The 27808-nt window shown below is 36.7% G+C and overlaps 1 protein-coding gene across 1 annotated transcript; it reads left to right on the top strand.

Annotated features, from left to right (window-relative positions):
- On the top strand, window positions 1–26065 carry LOC139129546 (uncharacterized). Its single transcript, XM_070695196.1, has 7 exons — window positions 1–443; window positions 4211–5487; window positions 7125–7196; window positions 7398–7784; window positions 8826–9077; window positions 9466–9882; window positions 24509–26065. The coding sequence occupies exons 1-7, from the start codon at window positions 163–165 to the stop codon at window positions 25303–25305; spliced, it is 3483 nt and encodes a 1160-aa protein (XP_070551297.1). The 5' UTR covers window positions 1–162; the 3' UTR covers window positions 25306–26065.
- The last annotated feature ends 1743 nt before the right edge of the window (window positions 26066–27808 follow it).

The raw sequence follows: 27808 nt of genomic DNA, 5'->3' as shown, positions 1-27808 counted from the left end.
ATATATACAGAAGACCTGTGTGGTTGCTGTACACTTAGTTTCGCACCCACTCAAAACCTTAGGCGGAAACTGATTTAATTTAGGAACAATTAAGAATCCTGCAAAGCTATTTGCACCTGTGTGTAGCAGTATCCAAAACGTCTATCAGAATTCATCAGCATCATGTCAAGCAACAGTAGAAGGGGAAGCACTGACAGTGGAGACAGCAGCAGCGGTGACGAATACACTGAACGTGATCGGCAGAGAATTTCTGCTGAAGTCGACGCCGCCATTGCGGGAGGAGTCATGGGAGCTTCCGCATTTGCAACTGGTCACCAACCCGACGACAAGGACAATGAAGCCAAGCCAAAGACTGAACACAGTGGTCAGGCTGCTGCATCTTCTTCAAGTCCAAGTAGGTCGTGGATAAATCCAAAGAAGAATGGAAGGAAAGACAAGCCAAAGTAAGTGCAATGACGTCAGGGTAGACGAGGTGAATGAAATGTAGGCCAAGGTGTAGCCATTATCGTAAAACATAAAAGACATCCTCGTTCAAGAAAAAATCAAATGCCAAGTAACGAACGCGTGGCTTTACGTATACTTTCTTTTTTACTTCCGTGTTTACGTAGCTCAAAAAAATTTAGGATCGGCAGGTAAAAATAGGGTATGTCGGGTTTACGGAACAGCACAAGTTTTTGTTCGGCCTTAGACAATGACTATGTTTGAAATGCTGCCAATACGCCCACTCTATCTTTATAACCGGGGACAATGTGGTATTATCGAGCTGTCTAGATATCGCGGACAACGAGAAATTGTCGATGCATATGGACTTTGTGACTGACTCATTGATTATTCATGGTGTTTATCAACTCAAACGCTGGTACCTTAAATAAGTTCTCGTAAATCAACATCGATCTGCAAATATAATTTGGGAGAAATTGTCAAGGAGAGGCAAGTTTGTTCTCAAATTGAATGGTAACTTGTCACTACCAGTGGGGATGTGTCGCTTACATTTTGCGGAGAACCAGACAAAAAAACATGCTCACGCATAAATTGCAATAAAATTGCGCTTGACTAGAACATAGTGTAGTGAAGACAGAAGAAAATGTAAACAGGAAGTGGTTATTAGTGATAAAAGCAAAGCATTGACGACTGTTCCAATAGATTCATCGCTGATAATATTTTGTATGGTGCTAAAAAGGGTCTCTCAATGCTTAAATCATTTTGTGGGCGTGAAGAGCACCTCAAAAATGGAAATAAAAAATAAACCGCACTTGGTAAGGAAATAGTGTGTAGAGTCTATCATACACTGTAATGGAGGCGACAAAAACTAAACAAAAAGCATCGGATGACAATACGAACTGTAACAATGTGTAACGGGCACACGAGTAACGAAGTTATATGTTAATTTACACACGTAACTTTTATATGTGCATTGTTTAGGGAGTTACAGGCACTACCATGGGATTACATGCGTGGCATCATGGGCCAGTGGCTAGAGCAGTAGACTCACGATCACAGGATGGTGAGTTCGAACCCCGGCATGGCCATGGTGTTGTGTCCTTAAGCAAGGCACTTTATTCCTCATTGTTTCTCCCCACCAAGGAGTGATGGGTACCTGGTAGAACAGTGGTTGTAATGTGTGCGTTTAGCTCTGCTGCGCTTATTGGCTGCACATGTGAGCTGTTGTTTGCTCCCCTGGGAGTTGAGTGGTATCATATTAGGTCCAGTGACCAGGGGTAATAATAATTGTAAAGCGCCTTGATCACATGTACTTGTGGATACGTGCGCTCTATAAGAACCCCATTATTATTACCAGGGTAGATTGTAAATTGTAAAAGCACGACGTAAGATTTTAAAGTTTTTAAAGGAACGTTTTATATTGTAACTGTGCGACGATCTGCTATTAGTGACAGTCTTAGTGTTTTCCTAACGTGAGTGGAATGGATTCTCCACCATTTCACAACTGTCAGAGAGACACAACTAATCTACAAGTTTCATAGCCCCATCAATTGTATTCCTGAGCATGCAACTACTATTGAAACTAATGAAGTTTAAGAAGGCTTACAATGCAATAATCCGCCAGCAAATGCTCGGCGATTGACTCGAACATGGGGCATGTTTTAACTCTCCAGCTTTTTTCGGCTTGTCTCTGGGAATTTATACATTACAGTCCACTGGAATCAACAGACTATTTGTTTGGACTGACAGTCAAAAATTTTATCTACCGTTCTCTTCCGTTAAAAGTAAGACTTGATAGACTTCCCGAATTCCAGCCCTCTTCTGCGAACTTTATTCTTCTTGAGCTTCAGTGAATACTTCACTTAACTTTGTCGGAAGTGCTACGTCGCTTAACGGAAATAAACGTATCTAACCTGTATAATATGATCCGTCGGAATTTTTTAAATCCATGTCTCACTCTGCCAATATGTTCACTCTACGACTTAGCCACGGTTATACTTTTGTAAGAATTCGTTGACGCTTTCTTGCTTTTCATGAAACTTGAAGACATAAAATGTATATACATTAAAGCTGAAGTCGCTGAAGAACAACTCTTACTGTGAAATTCAAAAATTTGTCTCGTGCAATTTTTTGTATGTAGTCCTTTTGATCCTTAACTGAGAAGAAGGTGGTTGTCTTACAAATTTACCAGAGTGCCATTGTCAAAGTACACAAAAAAGATCATACCTCCATGAAACAATGTCAATTTTAAATTCCGTATCATGAACGACGATATCGTAATTGGTCTGTAATAATACATTTACAGTTCATTTCGCGTATTTGAGATAACATTTTGAATATCATAATTTCTAATACCTGTCATTTGCGCATGCTATAATTTAACTAGAGCTTTATTGAGATATTCTGTGCTCGAAAATTAGCACGTTGACTTAGAAGGCTTCCTGTTCTAAATATAGACTAAATTATCTTGAACATCAGATTGGTTCTCCTAGAGGATGGGATTATGTAAGTTGATCCTTAATATGACTGTTTAATCGTAAAAGAGCCAGTTTATCTAAAGATGTTTTAATTTCATTCCTACACGGCAATGCTAACTTCGGGCAAGTTATGATAATATGCATAAAATTGAGTGCAACTGGAAGCCACTTTCTTAAAACAATGGGGCATAGCAGCGGCAAAAAACCATGTGACCATCAAGATTTACTGAGCAGATGAATTACTTCCTGTACTGTGATCGAAGGTTGTCACGGCCACGCGTAGATAGCACCAGTGCATTCATATGAACACTGGCATGTCATACGTAGTGCACAAATCACTGTACAAAGAAGCTGTGTATTTTAATTTAATTTATCTGAGATTTTGAGGGTATTCTCCAAATGGCAGTACTTATCACAAATATTCCTTTTGGGGAGGAAATACGGGATAGGTGCATTGATGCCGACAAGATTGTGCAAACGGCTGTAAATTCCAACTGTGTTTCTCCAAAGAAGTAAATTATTTAAACAATTGGTTTGACTGTATATTACATTGGAATGCAAATATCTGTAATAACCTATCTCCAAGCTCCGTCATTGCAAACACATTCTTGTTGTTGACAGTCACCATTCGTTGTACACATGCACGCATCAATTAAATAATTTCAGGCGTATTAGGTGACCCTATAATACGGTTTACAACAGGTTGGAACAAACGCGACCTACATCTATGTACAAATTGATAAAGTCCGAATGTAGAGACAATAAGTCAAGCAAAGATAACTATGACCAAAAGGGATGCTGTCAGAAGTCATATGTGAAAGGTCAAGAGACATTCATCCTGCTGTGGGGTTGCAATTTATAAAGCCTAGTACGGCTGCCAATAATTGGCTCTGAATCAGACAAATAAAATGAATTGGCTCTGAATCAGACAAATAAAATGAATATCATCTTATAACAATGTCTTCCTTCCTACAGCATTGTTTGCATACACATATCAAAAGTAAATGAGTAGGAAATATGCTAAATAATGGTCAATTGTATGAACTGATGTACCACATTATTGTCTCGAAAGTCTCTTTTTTCTTGCATCATTGGACTTCTAAATATTTGTTGAGGTCATTACAAAATGTAACTCATCATTTTCCAAAGGGGAAAACATCCTCTTTACTAGTGTCATCATGCAAATGTCGCGTACTTCAAGTGACCATTACTTAGCATATCATGATATTCACGTCTATGATAGTCTGAACAATCTCTTGATTTTCTTATTTTACTATTTTGCTCCTGGACAGGAAGCATATGGGAAATAAGGCTTTGATAGTGAGTAATAGATGGGGAGGTCCAATCCAGGGAGGAGTGACTGATGCTGTCCATCTGCTAATCCGACTTCTTCGTGAATTGGGGTTATCAGTCTACTGTACCGCCCTCACAGCCACAGAAGCAGAAATAAAGGAAGCCAAAGAATATGGCGTTGAATTGATTGTACCATCACCGATTCCAAGATTCAAGGTCAGGAGTGAGACACCAAATGCTGATTGGCTGTACCGACATGAAGATTACTTTCCACATTTGAAAGAGTTAGCCAATGTCAGATTCGTTTTCGGATTCGGTACGATTAACTCTGACACCGCGTTTAAAATTGAGAAAGATGTCTTTAAGAAGGCAGATTTCTACTTGATCAATCTGTTTGACAGGGACGTCATTTCCCCTGTCATTGCTAATTGTGAGGCTCCAGAACTAGAGCTCCGACGCGAGAACGTATTAAAAGAAGGCCAAGATTCGAGCTCAGTCTTCTCCGTTGGACGCAGTATCTTCAAAAGTTACAAAAAAATATATCGCAAAGATACAAAGATAAAACACTATAGATTATCTCCGATGGTAGATGAGAATCATTTTAAGATTGACGCCCCTGAATTTGACAATGAAGATGACGAATTCCAAATTTTGTCACTGTTCCAAGAACACGAGTTAGAATATCTGAAAAGTGACAGTAATATCGTGAAAGCCATGAATTCGGTGGCAGACTCCTTTTATCAAATGAAGAAAGCCTCCTTGAAATGGAAAATTCTCGGAGTACCAAAGCGTTGTGAATCTGATCTTATAAAGCGTATGAATCCCCATTCAAAGTTAAAAGTAATATTGGCCCGAATGCCATCTGCTGAACACTTGAATGATGTACTCGGCCAATCCAATCTTGTTCTGGTTCACCCATACTCTGTACATTATGTCAATCTAACACTTGCTGCTATGGCTGCTGCTGTTCCTATCATTGTCCCCGAGGGATCCCAGAGCCACGAGCTGATTAAGGTGCATATGCGTGATTATGAAGAGAGCGTCGTTGTAGATATGAGCGATTCCGATGAGTTGCTGAAACGTATCCGTGATTTTCTGTGTCAATACGAGATTACACTAAAAAGGGCGAACAACATCAAAGATGTAATAGAGAGTAAGGTGGAAAAAGAGCTGAAGAACATTAATAATGATTTCTTCAGAGTGGTGCAGGATGACGCAGAGATTAAACATGAAATAATCTTAACAAGAGAGAAGCACTCTGCCCAGAAAACACAAGGTATTAGCTGTAAAACGTTTTATTAGCTACTAAAGACTATGTATATAGAAGCTATTAGTGTGGTATATGTCCGGAGTCATTCTGTCTGTCTGTCTATCTATCTGTCAGTCAGCCTGCCTGCCTGCCGGTTAGTCTGCCGGTTAGTCTGCCTGTTTGTCTGTCGTTCTGTCTACGTTAAGTTTTTCTGTCTTTTTGTCTTTGTCCTGTATGCCTGTATGCCTGTATGTATGTATGTATGTATGTATGTATGTATGTATGTATGTATGTATCTATGTATGTATGTCGACTCAAATGTTATGAAGAACTAATAAACTTTACATTTGGTGTGTAGATGTGTCATTGGCATACAGCCAGGCTTTTTTGTGTTCAGATATTGTCATAAATATTCAAATATTTAAAGCTAAAACGTCCCCGGTTCGGTCAAATCTTCTTTTCCTTTGGTATAAAGGCCTTTGGGGATGGCCAAATTCAGACCTGTTCAAACTGTGATGAAATATGCAATAATGTGATTTAGGCAAAATTTGTCGTTTGTGATAAAAAGTGTCTAAAATTCTTTATTTATGAAAAGTGCTTGTCAGAATGCTTGGATATCTATTTGCTCTATGGGTCGTCAGGGGTGGGCTCGTTAATTTTTTTCAAATGTTGAAATGTGCAAATTTGTGTTGAAAATTGTAATTTTTTGTTCAAAAATATCTTTCGGGGAAAGTGCTCGTCCCATAATTTAAAATTTGGTAGGCAGAATTGCTGTGATGACCCTGTCCTTTTTACCTTTTTGCTGCCAAATAAGAAATAATTTGTTTCGGGGCAATTTTGCCACTTTCGGCAAAACTCATCTCCTCAGAATCAATTTGTCCAAGTGCCCTGACACTGGTTAAGATGATACTCGGATTGACTTCAGACCAATTTCTTCACTTTTAGGCAAAAGTAGCAAGATTGAAAAGTGGAGGCAATGCGTGTAAACTAACAATTGCCATCTTGATATAGTCAATTTGATGTCTATATAGTTTTACAAAGTGAATTCTATTTATGTTAGTTTGTTGAGAGGGTAATTGTAACGCACAGAACAGCCCAGAAGGTGCCAGCATGATCCTATGAAAGATCTCCTGTTTATTACTACATTCTTTGCGTATATAAATTCATGTGAGAGAATGTTGACTTTGGGTTAAATGTTGCAAGATCACCATGAGATGGTCAAAATACTTTATTTTAAACATGTGCTCATCTACCTACATGCGCGTTCATTTCTCCAAGGATATGCATACTCTGTGGTATGGATGCATTTGTATCTGTATATGTGTGGGATTTGCGAGTATGTGCATTTTTCTAAAATAACTCCTCAGAGGACTGTTGCTCTTGCCAACTGGTATTATGCTGTGTATGTCTTCCAAGCCAACAAAGTCAACGGTAGCTAATGTGCCATTGGCGTGATTTTATGTTTTCGTATATCAACAACACGATTTTATATCATATATATATCATATCCTCACTGGAATGTTTTTTACCAATTCGCTGATGTAAAATGTTAAAGACATTTCTAAACTCTTAGGGAAAATAGATATGGAATGTCATTCTTCATTAAATAATATTTGCATGTATGGTCATGTATGTATGTCACATTTTATATATTAATTTGGCAGATCATGAAGAACAGCAAAAGACAGACCCTCAAAAACCTTCAAGAAAGAGAGAGGCACAGGAACGTGATCCATGTGAGTATATTATCCGTCAATTTGTCACAAAAGTAAAATAGGCAATTAATACTGACTAAGTAAGCATCGTCTACTTACAATACAAATCTAAATGCAATCTATTTCTGGCATCGGCTTTGGTTTTGGAGCCTCGCGGTACAGAAATATTGAGCCTAGCTTTGTTCTCTAAACACCATTCAATCCTTGTTTTTACATACATAGGTGTCATTAAACTGAAAGTACGAGTGATTGAAGTCGTTGCAGAGAGAGGACGTACAATTGAGGAAGTTGAAAATGGTTTCTATGAGAGTGAGGAAGTCAAAGAACAGACTGAAGAGGTCGGGGAGATACTTGATAAACAACATGAAGAGATGAAAGTGAAGGACATTGGTCATGAAAGTATTTCCTATACAATGTCATGTCAGTCATTAGATGCATTGGAATGCCTAATGAGAAAATATGAGAATGGTACACTCCAGGACATAATGGAAAATAAATTCCTGTCTGATAAACTCCTGGATAAAATCGGTGCATTTTACTTGGCTATTGATGTAACTATTGACTACGAGGAATATTATTTGTGTAGAAAGGAGCTGATCAAAAGACACGGTAAGTAGACACTTTGTTTTACAAGTGATTTGACACGTTTGATCATATGGAAGCTGTTGTACGTTACATGCACCTATTGAATTACGCCAAGTTTCAAGCGGTTGAAAAATATTAGTAGGTACTGTGTGAAGGCTTCTGTCACCGAGGTTTTCAGGGGAATGTAAGTCGACAATTCAATGGTTCTGCACTTCATGGTAACCAATGACAAACTCGAATAACGTTATTCAATACAGTGTTAAAAGACCCTGTTATTGATTTTCTAATAACATTTACCTGCCCCTGTTGGTCACTGAGGGACCTAATTTGCTTATCTCTTTGAACAGTCACTTTGACTCGTATAATTCTTGACGACCTTGACACTTTACATAATTTTAGGACTTTGTTTTTTGATAGTTATTTTTTTAAAAATTATGGTAGTGTTTTGAGAGTAAGCTGATAATCAACATGTGCCTTCATTCTTTCTACAACACACTCTTATCTATTTTGGGGTTTTGCTATCCTTTTCACCGAATAATCATGTTCCAAATTTCATTAAGGTAGTATGCGCCTCAAAAGTTCCTAAACAAAACTTTCAACCAATCTCTTATGAAATCAAGAATAACAACCAGGGATCACCGTGCAAAGATTCAACTTGAGAAACAAATTACCAAACATTTACCGACATTTGAAATTCAAAATGGCCGCCATCCCTGTGTGAATAAACTAAGACTGTAGTTTTCTTACAATGAGCCTCCTGCAAGTGGTAGATCGGCAAAGAATTGTAAATGTTAGAGAATAAATATCTAAAATAAAAAGGAAAAACAATGAAAACAATCCTGTATCGGTACCTCAACTTACTTCTGAATAAAGTGTATACAATTGTATTATTATCTTAGTAACCTTAGTTTTTCACTCAAGCTTATACATGACCAAGCAAAACTTAATCGATTAAGTAAGGACATAGATGAGCAAGTATCTGTGTTCAATGGATATTAATAATTTACAGATCATATTTTATGTTTCTGCATGTATAAATTATATGGTTTTTTCCTGTCAATTCAGGGCTTTCTCCGCAGCTAGGAAGACATACGTATAAAATTCAGCCTGTGTTACCACACAAGACTGTGAATGCATCAGGAAGAAAGAACAAGGCCAGAGATCTCTTGAAGGCTTTTGAAAGGGAGGGTGACAAGGTGACTGAAAGCCAGATAAATACACTTGACAAGCTTTTGCACGAAAAGGAGGAGAAAAGACTGATGGAGTGCCATCAATCCTTACAAGAACCCAAGGAGCGGGTAGGACGTGTTGAATATGGTATGACACATTTCCCATAGCTTACTACATACATACATACATACGTACATGCATACACACAAACATACATACATACATACATACATACATACATACATACATACATACATACATACATACATACACGAGTGTGTGCCTACCAGCCTATCTACCAACCTATCTTCATATACCTACTCACATATATATACATACTTACATTTACAACTAATTACTTTCTCTCTGCTTTTTTAACTGGAGCATCATTGTCACTAGTGTACTGATTGCTAATGAAAACATTACATGGCTGCATTTTGATTGATTTAATATTGCTGTTTCATGTGTTTTTTTAAGTGCAAACATATATATACAATGTTACTATGCATTGTCTGTTATTATTTCTGATGTACAGATTCTTCTCGGCCTGCTCAGCATACTCAAGATGACTCTGAATTCACACCAATGACTGATGTACATCTACTGTCAGACGACGAGATAGCAGAGAAGAATGAAGAACTCGAGATCAAGGTCACCAATCTTACAATAAGTGGTGGAGTAATACGATCATGGAACAGAGAAAGGGGGCGAGGAAGAGACATTTTAAAATCGATGGTGGTTGAGGGAGACAGAACAGGGAAAGGTGAATTAAATCCACTTCTGAGTAAGTTTGCAGAGGTGAAGACAGAGACACGAGTCCTTGCCACCAACCATCCTGAAATGGTGATGAAAACTGAGAAGTTATCAGCGTATGCAGATCATATCGTTAGTGATGCAGAAATCCCTGAAGAAACAAAGGAAGTGTACCTGGATGTGAGACGAGTTGAGAAAGGTTAGTTTAGGTTTAGACCAATCAGTACACATTCACTGACATATCAGTGAATATGCATGACTGGATCAGTGTACATCCACTGACCAATCAGTGTACATGCACTGACCAATCAGTGAACATGCACTGACCAATCAGTGTACATGTACTGACCAATCAGTGGACATGCACTGACCAATCAGTGCGCAGGCACTGACCAACCAGTGGACATCTACGACCAATCAGTGTACATGCACTGATTCATCAGTGGACATGCACTGACCAATCAGTGCACATGCACTGACCAATCAGTGGGACATGTCCTGACCATGCAATTATTGTAGGATAATAATAACGACAACCTGATCAAACAGTTACAGCCCTATGAAGTGATAGATTTTTATCTCTTTACTCTTCATGACCACAAAAGTTAATAAAAATTACGGCTATAAGTAAATTGTAAACTGGTGTATAATAGGACATTTTGCAATCTTACTGGTATATTCTATAGTTATTCTAAAATGTTTATAATAATTAATTGCAAAGTGCTCGAATCAGAATATTTGCCAAGCTTATTTTACTATGATCCTTAAAACATTTTATTTTTTCGTACACAAGTGCGGTGTAAGTCAAAAGCTATCCTGCTCCAAATAGAAATACGAGTATCAAATTCTGATGCAATCTTTCCTTGTAAAATATGACAGCAGTGTTGCTAGGTTCCCAGTGTCAGAGGAGTCTTGTATTTAATCTGTGCTGAGCAGTTCAGATCGACTCACCTCATTCTAATATACTGTACCCTGCTTCACCTGCTATGGCAGCTATCTTTCATGCCATGTCTTTCCTAAAAAACTTGAAATAATTCGATACAGAAAGAGCTTAATAGTGTAACACTCTCAGTTATCCACAGTTGAGATAATAGCCCCTGATAACATTCATGTAAACACTGTATAAGTAGGCATGCACTGTTTAGCCCCTGATGACATTCATGTAAACACTGTATAAGTAGGCATGTACTGTGTATCAGTCATATCATCAATTGCCTTGTAATCCTAAATCTACTCTATGTACAATTATAAACACACATAAAATAGGAGTACAACAAAGAAAGCATGACAAGTGTGGCACAGTTGTAACAATATTTAAAGAATGAAAAGAGGGGAAACATAGTATGACCACCTTGATATAGTTGTAAATGGTATCAAGCAATAAATTTACTACTTTCTATATAGCTTTCAGGTCTGTCTAGTAACCCTTGATATGACTGATTACACTGGTTGGACAATTGGTATCAGTCATATCGTTCTGTGATTGCTTGCAAATAACTAGACTGAGTTAGGCTGTTGTATAGTGAAGTTAGACAAAGGGACCATGGTTACTATACAATGCTGCATTGGAGCTTGCAATGTGCATAGATTAAAGCCGCATTTTCAATCCCTGGTTCCAAGTCAAACACTTGGCCAGTACAATGTTTGATTTGCATAACATTTATTGCACACACTGAAGGTGTTCCCCTGTTGTGGCTGGGATTGGGTTTTGTCTTATGACTGTTGGGCATATGCCAGATACATAATATTCCATCATATGCCATATTTTCTATACAGTCTTTCAAAAAATTCAAATGTAAATTTCTAAATTAACCTGAAATAGATGCAGTCTACCTGCCTGTTATCTCCTCAATGTACATTGCTTCTTCAACTCTGTGTAACATTCTTCCTGTCTTTTATTTTCATCCAAATTTGATCCACACATGTACAAATTAGGCAGGTTATACTAGGGCACTACATGTTTTGTCTATTGAACTGAAGAATAAAACAGGAAAAGAATTCCATATTAATTGTTTCATGAAATTAGTGAAATAGTACTGATAGCCATAGGATGAATTCAAAGTTGTAGTGCTAAAAACTAATATCATAGCAATTCATATTTCCTCATTTTCATAGTTCAGTGAACATTTCACAGTAAGTGAGGCTACCCACAATTCCCCTTGATTTGTTCACTCAAATATTTTTTGCTGAAGGCTTTTTCAATTTTATCAGTTTCTTAACAATTTTTAACTTACAATTTAAGTTCAGGATTATTTGTTAAAACTATGTTCCAAAATTATTGATTATGTTTAAAATTCAAGAGTAAATTAATAAGTCGATGTTTTGAGGTGCTAAAAATTGCACACTTGTCAAGAAAAAGTAATCAGCAACTAAGATGGTCTCATCATACCACTGTCAGACATGCAAATTTCCTTTGTTACGAACATTAAAAAAAATCAATACCCTTTCTTTTGCCAACACAGATGCAACTTAGTCCCTTAGTTTCCTTGAAAATATTGTGTATGGCTGTCAAAAATCTATGTCGACACACATTACAAAATTTTTATCTCCTCCTCGGAAAAGGGGTTGATCTTCTCATTATTCACAGTGAGAAATCAGAAAATTATTATTATCAGAACTATATTGCCAGAATTTTGAAATATGGACCGAGTTGTTCTGTGTACAGAAGAAATTTGCTTCAGCTCAGTGAGTGATCTCCGTGTGTACAGATCATGGAGAATTAATATTGTGGGTACGCCTCGCTTACTGTGCATTTTGACATCAAAGGGGAGTCATATAAAAAACATACAGTATCTCTACAACCTTCCTTATCATCCTGGCTAGCATAAATATGTCCTACACTGTTCAAAGTAAATGCAGTGACCACATGAAAGTTAAAAGTATCTGATCCACTGTAGAGCTCAATAGCTTAATGGTGCTTTGAAGCAACAATCATGTTCATATTTTCATTTCCATGTTGTGACAACCCTGGTCTGCAAATGTTATCAGCATAAATAATACTAGATCACAACCAGCGATGGTATACCACTCGATTTTGACCAGTCTGCTTCATATATGCACTCGCTATCACTCGTGCATACATGTCGCAAACTGGTAAAAAACTCATGGTATACCATCGATGGATGTGCTTTATTGCTACGCAACAGTCACCCAACTTGGCATGCATTATCATTGGTGTCAGATAACAGTGAAGGTGAACAGAGATAACAGTGAAGGTGAAATTGCACTGTCTGTAAACATTTAGATAACAGTGAAGGAGAAATTGCACCGTCTGTAAACACTTAGATAACAGTGAAGGTGAACAGAGATAACAGTGAAGGTGAACTGAGATAACAGTGAAGGTGAAATTGCACCGTCTGTAAACACATAGATAACAGTGAAGGAGAAATTGCACTGTCTGTAAACACTTAGATAACAGTGAAGGAGAAATTGCACTGTGTGTAAACACATAGATAACAGTGAAGGTGAAATTGCACTGTCTGTAAACACATAGATAACAGTGAAGGAGAAATTGCACTGTCTGTAAACACATAGATAACAGTGAAGGTGAAATTGCACTGTCTGTAAACACATAGATAACAGTGAAGGTGAAATTGCACTGTCTGTAAACACATAGATAACAGTGAAGGTGAAATTGCACTGTCTGTAAACACATAGATAACAGTGAAGGAGAAATTGCACTGTCTGTAAACACATAGATAACAGTGAAGGTGAAATTGCACTGTCTGTAAACACATAGATAACAGTGAAGGTGAAATTGCACTGTCTGTAAACACATAGATAACAGTGAAGGTGAAATTGCACTGTCTGTAAACACATAGATAACAGTGAAGGTGAAATTGCACTGTCTGTAAACACAGAGATAACAGTGAAGGAGAAATTGCACTGTCTGTAAACACATAGATAACAGTGAAGGTAAATTGCACTGTCTGTAAACACATAGATAACAGTGAAGGTGAAATTGCACTGTCTGTAAACACATAGATAACAGTGAAGGAGAAATTGCACTGTCTGTAAACACATAGATAACAGTGAAGGTGAAATTGCACTGTCTGTAAACACATAGATAACAGTGAAGGTGAAATTGCACTGTCTGTAAACACATAGATAACAGTGAAGGTGAAATTGCACTGTCTGTAAACACATAGATAACAGTGAAGGTGAAATTGCACTGTCTGTAAACACATAGATAACAGTGAAGGTGAAATTGCACTGTCTGTAAACACATAGATAACAGTGAAGGTGAAATTGCACTGTCTGTAAAACACATAGATAACAGTGAAGGTGAAATTGCACTGTCTGTAAACACATAGATAACAGTGAAGGTGAAATTGCACTGTCTGTAAACACTTAGATAACAGTGAAGGTGAAATTGCACTGTCTGTAAACACATAGATAACAGTGAAGGAGAAATTGCACGGTCTGTAAGCACATAGATAACAGTGAAGGTGAAATCGCACTGTCTGTAAACACATAGATAACAGTGAAGGTGAAATTGCACTGTCTGTAAACACATAGATAACAGTGAAGGTGAAATTGCACTGTCTGTAAACACATAGATAACAGTGAAGGTGAAATTGCACTGTCTGTAAACACATAGATAACAGTGAAGGTGAAATTGCACTGTCTGTAAACCCATACTGGGTGATTATGGCTTTGCTATAATCATTGTTAACGTCTGGAGGGACACGGGGAAAAGGGTTTAGACCTTGACATGTATGGTGACCATGCGCCACCTACTCCTACCACTGGCTGGGTGCAATTTTTGCCTCAAATAAATGATGCAACTACCAAATAAACCCAGAACAAACACATTGATGCTGCCATGGAGCTAGAAACGGAAGCTTCCATTTCTAACATGGAAGAGAGGTATTCATTGTGTACCTAACCACAGGTGACCGTGTATATATATATATCAATTGTTCTGAGTTTATTTTGTTGTTGTATCATGTACATGTATTAGACTGAAAGATTCAGTCGTGTGCTCCGGCACACTGCGACCTATGACCCTTTACTATATGACTGAAGGCACACTGTTGAAATCCTGTTCTCCAACAAAATTTTGTTGGAACCAATCATATTACAGGAGCAAGTTAATTGACAGTATGACTGTATGACAGTGCGCCGGAGCGCCCGCACACAACTAAATCTTTCATTCTAGTATACGTATTTGAGTCAAGTATTAAAAAAAACGATTGTTGCATTTTGAAGGAAAATTCATTGTTCATTTGTACCATTGCCAATTAACCCAAAATATCTTGATTTGTGATGAACATATTGTCAGAGTCAAAGTGAATGTGCAGAAAATAAGCCTAAAACTGACTGCCAATGTGTTGTGATTTCAGAGAGTGCATGGAAAACTGTAACATGCGTATCAGAGGAGTCAATATACTCACCCTATTTCATAGACACTTGCAAAATTGATGATACTATGTCCACACAAAATATACGATAAGTTACAGGGCCTTCATTCAAAATTTTGGATTAGGGGAAGGAATGTCATGGAAACTTTCTGCAAGGGGCCAAGGGTTTAGGCAATTTTCAGGACTTAGGGACAGTCTTGGAACATCCCCGCCCTTCTTTAAGTAATATAACAGCACTCTTACCTTGATTTGTCACCAACCTTTGTCAGAAATGTCTTGAGGCTCAGTTTGCAAAAATATTCCTGCGAATTAAAACAGTCCAGTTCCACTATCTAGAAACCATACACAGTCCATAATCAAGGTTTAGAACATACCATGAAATGTCTGAAAATGAGAAGACAAACAGAAATAAGTGATTTTGTTGGATCACAATTTGAATAATATTTTTGACATACCACAATAATTATTCCAAAATAAGTTAAAGATTGTGATTGGTGAAAGACTTTTAAAAGCATCTCATGAATACACCAATATGCCATCTGAGCAGTCATTAGTTTTTGTTTCGATATGCTACAACGTACCACATTGTAAATATGAGTGCAAATAATACAGTAGATGATTATGATATTAATGTGACAATTTGGTTTGATTGTTGTGTACAAGAGTCATCCTTTCTCACGTTCATGTTATACATACAATATTTTGTTCACTAAAACAGCAAAGTGTACATGTACGCTATGTCCCTTCGTACATAACTGTAAATACAATATGTACTTCAGGACTTGAGATACCTGGTTGAACCCTGCACAATATACCTGTCTATCTTACCTTTGTGTAGGTAACTGTAGATCACAATGACTAGCATAAATTAAAAATATACTGTCACCTGTTCCAATTTTGCCACAGTTACCATGGAAAGAAAAAATCTAACCTGTCACGGATTTTAAGAGAGTGGCCGCTTTTTAAAAACAGCGCCCTCACATGGGCATTTTGAATGCCAAGGAACGCCCCTTTGACCATATGTGGGCATATCTAGATTAAAGGTAACTGTATACCTTTTAAGATACTTGCCTGAACATGATAATGGTCATTTTGAAAATTTGACAAATTGACAGCGTTAAGTCAATGGATAAAACACACAAGCTTGATACATACAAATCCATGTGTGGCTTAGTCTGAAAGATTCTGTCATGTACCGGTATGGGTGCTCCATGATCTCCAACCCTTACTACAACTCAAAGTGTACTTTGGAATATCTCTCAAAAAAAATCGTCTTGGAACACAATAAATTGTATGGTTAAGGTAAAACGTGCCTCAGGGACAGATAGTTGGGCTCATTTTAAAGCTCTCGGCAAAAGAAAAATCTGCACCAGCTCCGTATTTAGAAAATATACAATAGAGTTACACAGGAATGGTGGCCATTTTGAATTTAAAATATTGAAAAATGTCAGTTATTTTTTTCTCTATTTCCAAAATTTGCACGTTGACCCCAAATTTTTAATGTTGATTTGGTATGCAAATGGTTTAAAGTTTCATTCATGAAAATTTGAGCAAAAGTGTCAGTCCTTCACTTTCGAGGCGCATATATACTACCCTAAGTATATTGACAAGATATGTGGGTAAGAAGAGCGCCTGCATACATATGTATAATTGATTCCCTGGGTGGAGCAATGATAACACACTAAATATATGTTAGCACACTCAATAAACTTTGGAAATAAGTTTAACTTACATGTGTGAGTATGAGAATTATTTCACTTGTTTGACATCACAACGGATGCCTGGTACACTGAACCTTCATCCGTGGCTCGGGTTGGAACTGGCATCCCAGTACCCATACGACAGTCAATCTTTCAGTCTAACTAAGGTTGCAGTCTGCAAGTGAACTTTGATGGAAAGACAATAAAACACACAGATGACAAAACATGGCTGTGTGGTTCGAGAACACAAAGGGTGGAAGTTGAGTGCAATTATAAGAAGTATGACCATGGATATATAACACACAAACTATACTCCATGCTAATCACATTGTACACATCATATCAGGAACCAGGTTGAAATTGATGCAAAACTTGACTAGCACTGTGAGCTTTTTGCAAACGACTATTTTGTGTCCTGCCGTACTTATTGAAACAAATTTTAACACGCAACTTACCTGTTTCAGTTGGTATGCAACTGATAAAATGTAGTGAAATTAAAAGAAAGACAGGAGTGAAATAATGTGAAAATTGGAACAGATTAGAAATCATTAAAATTAAAGAATTCAACAGTGTTCGAAATAATCGGTGGCAATGGTGGCATTTGCCACCAAAAACTATCAATTTGCCACCAAAATTTTTTGCTGGTGGTATTTTTCTGCCACTAAATTTTGGGTCATCATGTCATCGATCCTACGGCTTGAACGAAGGAACACTGAAGGAACACGCGTTGTCTGACGGCGGAAAAACTCATTAGCAAAAAAAACCCGAACTAATTGCGACATTTTGGCATGAATGAAAACATAGCGTGAATCCAAACTTGTGATTGGCTAATCTCCATATCGATGACAGCAGCTTTTGTTACACTTGACATGTTGTTGCCCTCTGTGATAGCCACATATGCAGTCATAGGGCACAAGATAAAAGCATGCTGTGAAATTTTGAAAACAAAGCCAAACTGCAGCCTGCATGAATTAAATAATAATAAATACTTGCAATTCATTAGCCAGTAACAGGGCTCGAAAATTCCTAACGCCCGACGCCCGTGGCTAGTGAATTTTGCGTTTCGGGCAAGTAAAATCAATATGCTTCCCGTCCGACGGGCAAGTGCACCATGCACCAGCGGTTGAATTAACTAAGCCCTGGACAATTCAAGCTTGAAAACGTATTTCATTATGTCTGTACACGCCTACAATCATTGTAAGTCCTTCAACTCTCCAAAGTTTTTCTAAAAACCCTTGAAAATCGGCCCGACATCGCAAAATAATCGTTCTTGCTGTTGTAAAACACAAAAAGTCGTAAAAATAGAGTTTTGCGACATGTTCTCTCTGACGACACGGAGTGAACTTACTGTTTTGTATGTGTATGCCGTAAAGTGGTATGCTCTTGACAGTGGTTGCCATTCTCTTTGTGCAAGTGTATGAGTCGTATGACAGTCGATCGGCTTCATGTGATAGTGTAATTGCACCATGTGCTTGGTAAATGGATGTAAACTTATTCGAAGCCATGGATCTCGGCAATGCTTACTGTTCAACGTAAATCAACACCCAGTTGAAAAATTACAAGTTTACATCGTAGTCGAAACGGGCTCAGTTGACCAAGGAGGCCACACATTGCAGCTATGATCGATGTAGTGCATGAGATGCAGACAGTTTCAAATTACGTGACCTTGGTTGTTAGGGATCGGCTCTCACTTACAGAAAACAAATCTGCACTGAAGAGTAACGAAAACGAAACTTGAATCTTATCTGCTCTCTTGACGAATACATTTATCAAAATAAAACTTTGAAAGACTGCTGTGCTCAGTGAGCAAACATGTTAACAGGTAAAAGGGTTGCAGATGTACATGTGCGCATGCATTGGCAGATAAACACCAGCAGAGCAGTCGTTTGTGATCTCAGCTTGATAATAAAGAGCAGCAGCCAGCCATGCACATTGTAAATCACTCAATCTTATTACTCTTATGCAAAGATTTTAATTTGGATTAGGTCGTGGAAAAATTCAAAATTCAAAGATGTTTTCTAGATGGCCAAATCTACAGAAAAGACTAAAGTATTCTCACATTTCTTCTGCGACATTTCAGATTTGGTAATAGTCCTTCATTTTAACAAGATGTACATGTAGTTCATGTTTGAATATGTTTTCTCCCTCTTTGAATTCACTTCATATGGCCAAACTCTTGCTCTCTGTTACAAATTACTGGTACAGTTATTAGAAATGTAGGGCAAGTAATTTTCCTCTCGGCCAAGTAAAAATGAAATTCACGTGTCCCACAGTTAGTAAGTTTGAAAATTTTTTTTTCGAGGCCTGCAGTATGGGTTGACTTTTTGTGACGTGTACTCACCATATTTTCAAGAATTTATAAATTAGAATGAGTATGTGGCAATGACAAAATGTTGTATTATACTGATCACATGATGTGTTAAACTGCCACCAGATTTTTCATAATTGCCACCTGATTTTATATCCGGTGGCAAACTTTTGCCACAAGAAATAAAAAAGTATTTCTATCCCTGGAATTATACAATTTTAGTATACGGTAGTTCTCTTTTTGGAGGATGTGATGGCCCTGAAAAGGGCCGTTTGGTTTGTGTGTACAATATGTACACATTTCAGGCTCAGTTGAACCCAAAGACATCTTCAACATGACAACAGCTACCAGGGAGGAGGTCACATGTAGAATGAGTGACATCTTCAGTGTCTGGTGTATGTCTCGTATGTCTTCATAAACTCTGACATCTTCAATGTCATCCGAACTGTCCAAGGTATTTCACCATCATGGTGGTAATGTACTGGTGACATCACCTTCCATTCTGTAAGTTACAAAAAGGAAATCTGAGATAACATTCAAAACATGTACAGAGTGTCAATGAGATAAAGTTTTGACAATATTTGAAATAATATAGTACTGCATGAGAATTTATCACCTTGTTGCATGAATAATGCACTTGTAAGAAAGGCGTGTACCAACAATCACATGACACAGTTACAGTATTCAGTGAGTGTGAGACCGTGTGAAAGAGAGCTACATGGCTAAAAATACTGTACCTTGCACACAGTAAGTCATGGAAAAAGGCAGAGACAGAAAGACAGACAAAGTAAGATAAAACAAGATATCTTGTCATCAAGACAGGCAGACCTTACAGGGGGATAGATTATGAGACAATGTTCACATTATGTTGATACGACAATCAGTCTATTTCACAATATCCAGATACAAGCTGTGCAACCAGTAGAACCATAAAGCATAAATAAAGATTGTTCAAATTTGAAGTGATGGAAAACAACAAAATACAACAACACTGTAATAATTTTCAATATTTTTAGAACGTCTGAGTATACCGGTATTTTGTAAAATAAAGAAAAAGGAGATGTTCAAATTCAAAAAACAATTGAGTGTGGCCTACAAACTATACAGATAAGAATATTGAAAAATCAATAAGATGTCAACATTAAATTAAGTATAACAAAACTGATTCGCTGTGGTTTGAAAATGTTGAACAAAATCTCATTTGATTGTGGTGCTCACAATCAACAAATGTCAAAGATGTTTTATCACAGTACATCACCAACACCAAGGGCTGTACAAAGAATATCCCTGGATATGAAAAAAATCTTGAAATGGTACACTTATCCAAGTTTATCATCAACAGCGTGTAAACGAATACATGAGATTAAGATTAGCTTGTTGTGAATGATAATTTAGAAAAATGAAATATGTACAGAGGAAAGGATAAACAATAGCTGACACTGTGAAAAAATTTAACAATAACACAACAAGTAAACGTTACTCTAGGAATGGAGGTATGCAGTGAATACAAACATGGTGAACATGATTTGCCAGACTCTGGTGGTTTGAAACAAAAGTGTATTCAGTATGGCCAACACAACAAGCAAAAAAAATACCGTCAAGGACACTATGTGCTCACATTCGGTTTGAATTGGTCCATTCGAGAAATATTTAAACCAGGAAAAACAAGAATGACAAAAGCAAATAAGGTCTCCAACTTAGGTACTGGAGGTCATCTTTAGGAACATGCATATCAACTTCTATAGCAATGGGAGCAAATGTCAACAACAAAAAACAGAGAAGGCTTGATAAAAAGAAAAGGTGGGAGTGGGCAAAAAATGCACAAGGGATCTGGTAAAAAAGTAATGCTACATCATCAATCTTCTAGACCCTACCCCCTCCTGAATATCAAATGTTCCACCCCTTGGTATTACATAAGACCAAATGACAGGAAGTACATTTACAACCTTGGAGATTTTTAATTAATGCCATGAGTGTTATCATTCTAATGTAAACAGCACTTAACCCTTTCACCACCATGGTTTGTCCCAAATCCATTGTTTTCTATGGTACAGATGGACCTGTACACAGGGAACTTGGGGTGAAAGGGTTAAGGTAGGTACGCTACCATTCCAAAAAATGTTGGGACATTCTTGAAGTTGACTTTTCTGAAATAATCTTTATGTGTACATTGCAAAAATTTGAAAAAAATATGGGGTACCCATGCAAAATTTTTGAAAAACACATGCCAAAATTGACAGAAAACCACTAAATCTCCCATTTTGCAAAATTTGCACTTACTAGTAGAATCTTTATTTATCGCAAACGATTAACAGATCCAAGTGTGCATACCACATTTTTGCATCGGCAGGACAGCTGAATTAGGACAATCAACTAAAATTGTGATGTTTGTCTTACAAATAAAATATTAGACCCTAAATTTATCATTTAACTGTAAAATTAGTGTTTTTCAAAAATATAAACTTCATATAAATGCACAAAATAATTTTCAAAATGTTAAAAAGTACAGCAATATCTATCGAACAGACAGTGTTCTTTGATTTAGAAGCAAAAAAGTTGGGGTCACTGAGCAAATTTTCTTACTAAAGAGCAAAAAGTGACGAAAAAAGGTGAATTTTGTTAGATCTAAGATTTGACTCTCTAGCTTACTGATATTATGTCAGAGCTACAATTGTTAATTATTCTCTACTGATATTTCAAAATAAAAATAACTGTCGATTTTTCAGTGCAAAAACATAATTTCGGTTCTTTGATTCATAAAAACATCTAAAAGAAATATTATAAGGTCACTAGCATGATTTTTTTACCATTTTGTCCTGTTATTCGCGCTCACCAGGTTAGGTAGTCTAAAAGGAACATGTACATCTTCTGGACAAAAGAGGGCGCTCTCCCATAGAGAATGGTAGCGTACTACCTTAAGGTAGTTAAAGATAGTGAAATGCCTTCCACTGTTGGCGGTGATTAAAACATCTGGAATTATCCTCGATCCAAATTTCTCATCAGTTTCTGTATGTCTTACATAGAAAAGTTGCAAAAATTGGTCCAAAATGAAAAAAATCACCTCAGCTTTGTTTTCTGGATCAAATTTCCGATAAATTGATACCAAATATGACAAAATTATGTTCACAGCCTTCAAAATTGTCTCACAACATATCCTGGGTTGGTGTAGGTCATTAAGGTCACAAACTGAGAAAATTACCTAAAATAAACGAATTTTGGGGTTTCCAAACACTTTGAGCAGAAAATTTATCTAATAACATCTTTCGGGACTTTATACCAAATTACAAAGCTATCAAACAAGGGACTTTATACCAAAAAACAAAGCTATCAAACAAGTAATTTTGAGATAAAGTTTTCTTGACCAAAATGACAATATTGTCTTAAAAATCAATTTTTATATTCAGGACAATTTCCACATATCTAACTATTGCCATCTCTGTACGTCTGTGTACCAAATATGAAAGCTGTCTGTCCAGGGGTTTTAAAAAGGAAATACTGTTAAGATTTTTTGACCAAAAATGACAAAATTGCTTAAAAAATAGTAATTTTCCCAATTTTGTCATAATTTCAACAAAGTAGAAGAGTAACACCCTTGTAAAGAGACAACCCAAATTTCAGAGCGATTGGGTTGGCGGTTTCAGAGAAGAAGAATTTTTACTGAAAATGAGAAAAATCACCAAAAAATTCAGCAAAAGTACAAAATTAAGGATATCTTCACAATATTCATAAAACTGTATAAGGTTTACCTAAGGTACTTGCACACAAATTTGCAAAGCAATCGAAAAAGCGATTCTTGAGTTATTTATTCTTAACCATTTTCACATTATGTAAGCTCATTTGCATAATTTTGGCAATGCAGACTTCATTTGAACAAAATCCCATCTATAGCCCAGGATGCATCCACACACCAAATACCAAGCTGAAACGTGCAGCGGTTTGCGTGTTTTTGATGTTGACGGACATACTACATACGTACATACATACATGTACATACATACATACATACATACATACATACATACACACATACATACAGACGCCATCGACTTCAGCCTATACGATAAACTCACATTGGTATAACCAAATGTGAGCTAAAAAACCAAACAAACATTTGAAGCAAGACAAATTTAAGGTCACACATTATCAAAATTAAAATGCTAAACAAAATATAATTTGCGAAAATATTTTACAAATTTGTACACACTGCAGGAATATCAGGTTAGTTTATGTATTTTGACAAAAACTTTAAAAAATAAAAAAATTTCAAAACACAGAATAGGACAAAGATGGATTGGAAGGACATGGAATTGTGGGTGAGAGAATTTGTTATCAAATTGGAAATAGAACATCAGGAACAAACTTTTGAGTAAAGTTAAGAAGTGTTTGCAGAGTTAAGAGTAGCCAACAAACAAACAAACAAATATGGAAACAAAATGATAGTTTCTGAAATTAAATCGAAACAAAGAAAGTACAATTAAACAGCTATACAGATGCTGAGTATTGTAAATACCCTAGACTGAGTAGAAAACAAACTAAATTTCAGTATGGCCAACAAAAAACAACATAAACAATTACTTGAAGCATAGATTATTTCTGTAAATTTAGGGTCACAGTATTGACAAAAGGAAACAGAAAATGGTAAAAAAAAAATTGAAAAAGTATCGACAAATATGTACAAACTAGGTTTAAATACCAAAAAGGGTGATTTATTTGTACAATCACGTGAAAAAAAAAAACAAACTAAAATCTATGTCATGAGTAAATTTCTGAAAAAATGTATTTCAAATATGAAACAGACTTGGTAGGTCAGGCGAATTTGGATGAGAGAATTTGGGAAAATAGAAAAATAATAACAACATGAGCCAATCAACATACCATGACTTACTTTATGGATCAAAAAACACATTTTTATCAATAAAATACAAATCCGTTGCCATAGAAACGTGATTTACATCAACATGTTTTTGTCATGGACATCAAAACACCATAAAACAATTTACAACCTGGCAACTCTAACATGAGCTAATTAATCAGCAATACAATGACTTACCTTATGGAGGGAAAATCACATTTTTATCAATAAAATACAAATATGTTGCCAAGGAAACATGTGAGTTACATACACATGTATTTGTGATTGAGGTCAAAACCACCACAAAGCAATTTACAACCTGGCAACCATTTGTAAAACATGAGCTAATCAGCAATACAATGACTTACCTTATGGACTAAAAATCACATTGCCATCCATAAAATGCAAATACGTTGCCATGGAAACACGTGAGTTACATAACACTGTAAAGAGGTTATTCCTTTAAATGTTCCGTGTGTTTGTGTAAACAAAAGAAGTTTGCATTCAGTCAAAATTTGTGAGATTGCAAAATGTTTGACTTCATAGAAATTGTAGTTTGCAAGTTGACCTTTGACCTTTGTTTATGTTTTTGTTTTCCCTAGGCTGTCCGGTCAAGGGGAGTGTCCTTGAAGTGTTTGGGTCTGGATCAATGCCAGGACAATTTAGTGGGGCCAATGGAATATACATCAAGAACAACGGTCAATGGGTTATATGTGATAGATACAATCATAGAGTTCAGGTTATTGATCCAATCAAACTCTGCTGTGATCTCATCTTACAATTCCATGCATTCCCAGAGTCATTTATTCCATGGAATGTCACAGTGGATGAAGACAATGACCAATACTTTATGAGTGACCGAGGGAATGGCCAAGTTGTGGTGAGTTCTGGACAAAGCAAGATTTTAAACTGTTTTGGACGCAAAGAAGGAATTGATCCAAGAGGTATCTGCTTGAGTCCTGATGGTTTTATATTCATTGGTGACTACAATGGATATGTGAGAAAATATAATAAATCTGGTGAACACATTGCAAGAACTGAAAAAGGACAAGTCAGTCGTCCTGAGGATCTGATTGTGAATAAGAAATGTATTTTTGTATCAGATTTTGGCAGGAAATGTGTTCATGTTTTGAATCACCAGATGCAAAGTATAAGAGACATTGGCAAGGGACACTTAGAGGGACCCTGGGGTTTGTGTTTTGATCACCAACAAGATGGCATATATGTTTGTGATTGGAGTGGGCATAGAGTGGTTCACTTCAATTGTGATGGTGAATTTCTCAGCTATAAAGGTCAAGGTCAGTTAGAGGATCCCCTTTACATTGCACTGTGTAAGGATAATCCATACAGATTAGTTGTAACACAGGATGATGTCTGTGTTAAACTACTGTACATATAAGCAGACATGACACCACATCATGTCAACTCTGCAGGGATATCTCTAGTGAAAATCTACAAATTTTCTGACAAATTTTACACAACTCATTGTAACCATGGTTACATATTGCAACTGGTACATGTAGTCTGTATATCTTTATCTTTGAAGGTAATTTGCATATTTTGTATGTTTTATATACATTTTTGGATCAAACCTTAAGTTGTGATCTTGGACAGACCAATTAGTCTAACGTTCACAGAAAATTTAGTATTTTCCGATTTTTTTCAAGTTTTCCAACAGCAGCCTTTAGCAATTTTTTGAGAAATTTGTCAGAATAATTTGTTGACTTTCACAGATGTGTGCATGAGTGTACAGAAACATACATAGAAGCAGACATGACAATATAACATGTCAAGTCTGCAGGTATATTTCTGGTGAAAATCTACAACTTTCCAGACGAATTTTACACAACACAATGCAACCGACAGACTGTAGCGATTGAATTTTATTGGAAATTCAGACAATTTTGATTATTTCAGCTAGATTTTGGATCAAAAGAGAAGTTTTCCTTCATATCTACCAAAAAATACTGAATTTTTATGTAAAACTGATTCACATCTGAATATTTTTGAAGTTCAGAAAAATCTGTCCATGATAGATCTCACGGCCTGGCGTAGAGAAATGCGCTTACTTACAGTGTAGTGTTGCATTGTGTTGGTAAAACCTGTCCAAAAAATGAAGATTTTCACAGAAATGTGTGTGCAGAAACGTACCTTGTGATTCCGATGCTTTTAGCGACTCTTACGATCCAGGGATTTCCTTATATCGGAAATAGTTTCCGCAGTCTACAGATATACTCACGGAGAGAACACGATACTGTCATTCCGACAAGACTGCCATGTTTGAACTGAACGGAACAGGGTAAGTTTACACACTGCCGTAAGGGGGCGCTATGACCAATTACGCTATCAGAACTGACTGAGCGGACTTTGCGTTGTGTTCAAGTCTGAGATAGCGTACGTTGCCACAGACGTGACCCTGCCAATCCAAAACCAGCTAACCGCCGTATTTTTGTCTTTAGATAAACAGTTGATGGGAACAAATGTAAAGATTATCCTTTTTGGTAATGGAGTTCTTTAAATTGCTTGTTATGGCTAAATCAGCTTAACTCTTTTCAATGACAATCACCTCAAATACTTTACTGTTTTAGCTGAGCAAAGATGACTAGTTTTTCAATATGTTAACCCCCTATGTTCGTTGAGCTGCTGCCGTTGAGTGTACAGATAGGCTAGATGAGAATATATCGTCAAAAGTTAATGACCATTGTAAATATTGTTTTCGTACGTTAAAGAAAATGTCTTAAGTATTAATGTCGGAACTAGAAATTTAGCCACCGATTAGGCCTATAGCTGCAAGAAAATGATAAAAAGTTGTTTGATATGATTATCTGGAATAAGAAATAACGTTAAATGTTATAATGTACAATCACTCAAATATGTATATTTCTACCTCGAGGCAAATGATATGTTGCTCTGTGTACGAGTACTTGTAAATAAAGTTTTGATGAAAGCGAAACAAACTGGCGACGACTTGTGTTTGCTTTATTGAACCTTGTAGTTTTTAGATTTCATCTGGTGTACTATAATCAACAAAACCTGCACATGTAGGAAATGTGCTCACAGGCCATTTTTTTGATTTACTTCATAATATACTTGGCTTTCCTATTTCGATCTCACTCATGATACAGAAATGAAAGTCTGGCATCTATAACTTGCTTCAGTTGCTTTTCCTACAACGATGGAATGGGTCACGGTTACCGGTAGCATTATAAAGGCGGGGGTTGTCGGAACCTCGCTCTATGTAAACTCTGTATCCAAGTTAGGGACTGGTCAGTTTCTTCAGCCTTTGGGGTGGGGGCGGTGGATTCATAGGGGTCACCCTCTTTTTGACTTTGGTGATTGGGGGTGTAGAGCAGTAATTTGTAATACTTTCGTAATTTGTAATACTGCAGTAAATTGTAATAAAATTTTGCAGTAATTTGTAATACTGCAGTAAATTGTAATAAACTTTGGAGTAATTTGTAATAATTGAACTAGCGCAATTTGTAATAAAATTTGGAGTAATTTGTAATAACAATCACTGCAGTGATTTGTAATAAAATTTGGAGTTAATTGTAATAAAGCTTTTTTGATGAACCAATCTCTAATTTGAATGGATATAAATATAAAGGAAGATGAGGGCAACTTCACACATCGGCTCTACCAAGTTTGTTTAATATTACGATATGGTGAATAAAAGGACCATTGCAGTTATTTTGTGTGGAATACATGGCGAGACACCGGTGAATCTATAGTGCGTTGACCCTGGTCATGTGATCTGGGTCCCAGTAAACCGTTTGTTGATTAAGTGATTCGTTTTAACGGTGTTTCGGAAACAAAACTGGGGTTCCTTCATCAGTCGCTCTCTTGTTTTGTATCCCCTCCGCTTGGTTGTGTGATAAAGTCATCTTCGTCCTCGAAGAGGA

The sequence above is a fragment of the Ptychodera flava genome, chromosome 3, assembly GCF_041260155.1.
Source record: "Ptychodera flava strain L36383 chromosome 3, AS_Pfla_20210202, whole genome shotgun sequence".
NCBI lineage: Eukaryota > Metazoa > Hemichordata > Enteropneusta > Ptychoderidae > Ptychodera > Ptychodera flava.
The sequence above is the reverse complement of the archived record's forward strand: the minus strand, read 5'-3'. Positions and strand labels throughout refer to the sequence as shown.

Bases quoted from the DNA above. Each gene is read 5' to 3' on its own strand.
- LOC139129546 (XM_070695196.1), top strand. From the start codon at position 163: ATGTCAAGCAACAGTAGAAGGGGAAGCACTGACAGTGGAGACAGCAGC. The intron at 5,488-7,124 runs GTATTAGCTGTA...TTAATTTGGCAG, and splicing joins CTCTGCCCAGAAAACACAAG to ATCATGAAGAACAGCAAAAG. The intron at 9,883-24,508 runs GTTAGTTTAGGT...TGTTTTCCCTAG, and splicing joins TGTGAGACGAGTTGAGAAAG to GCTGTCCGGTCAAGGGGAGT.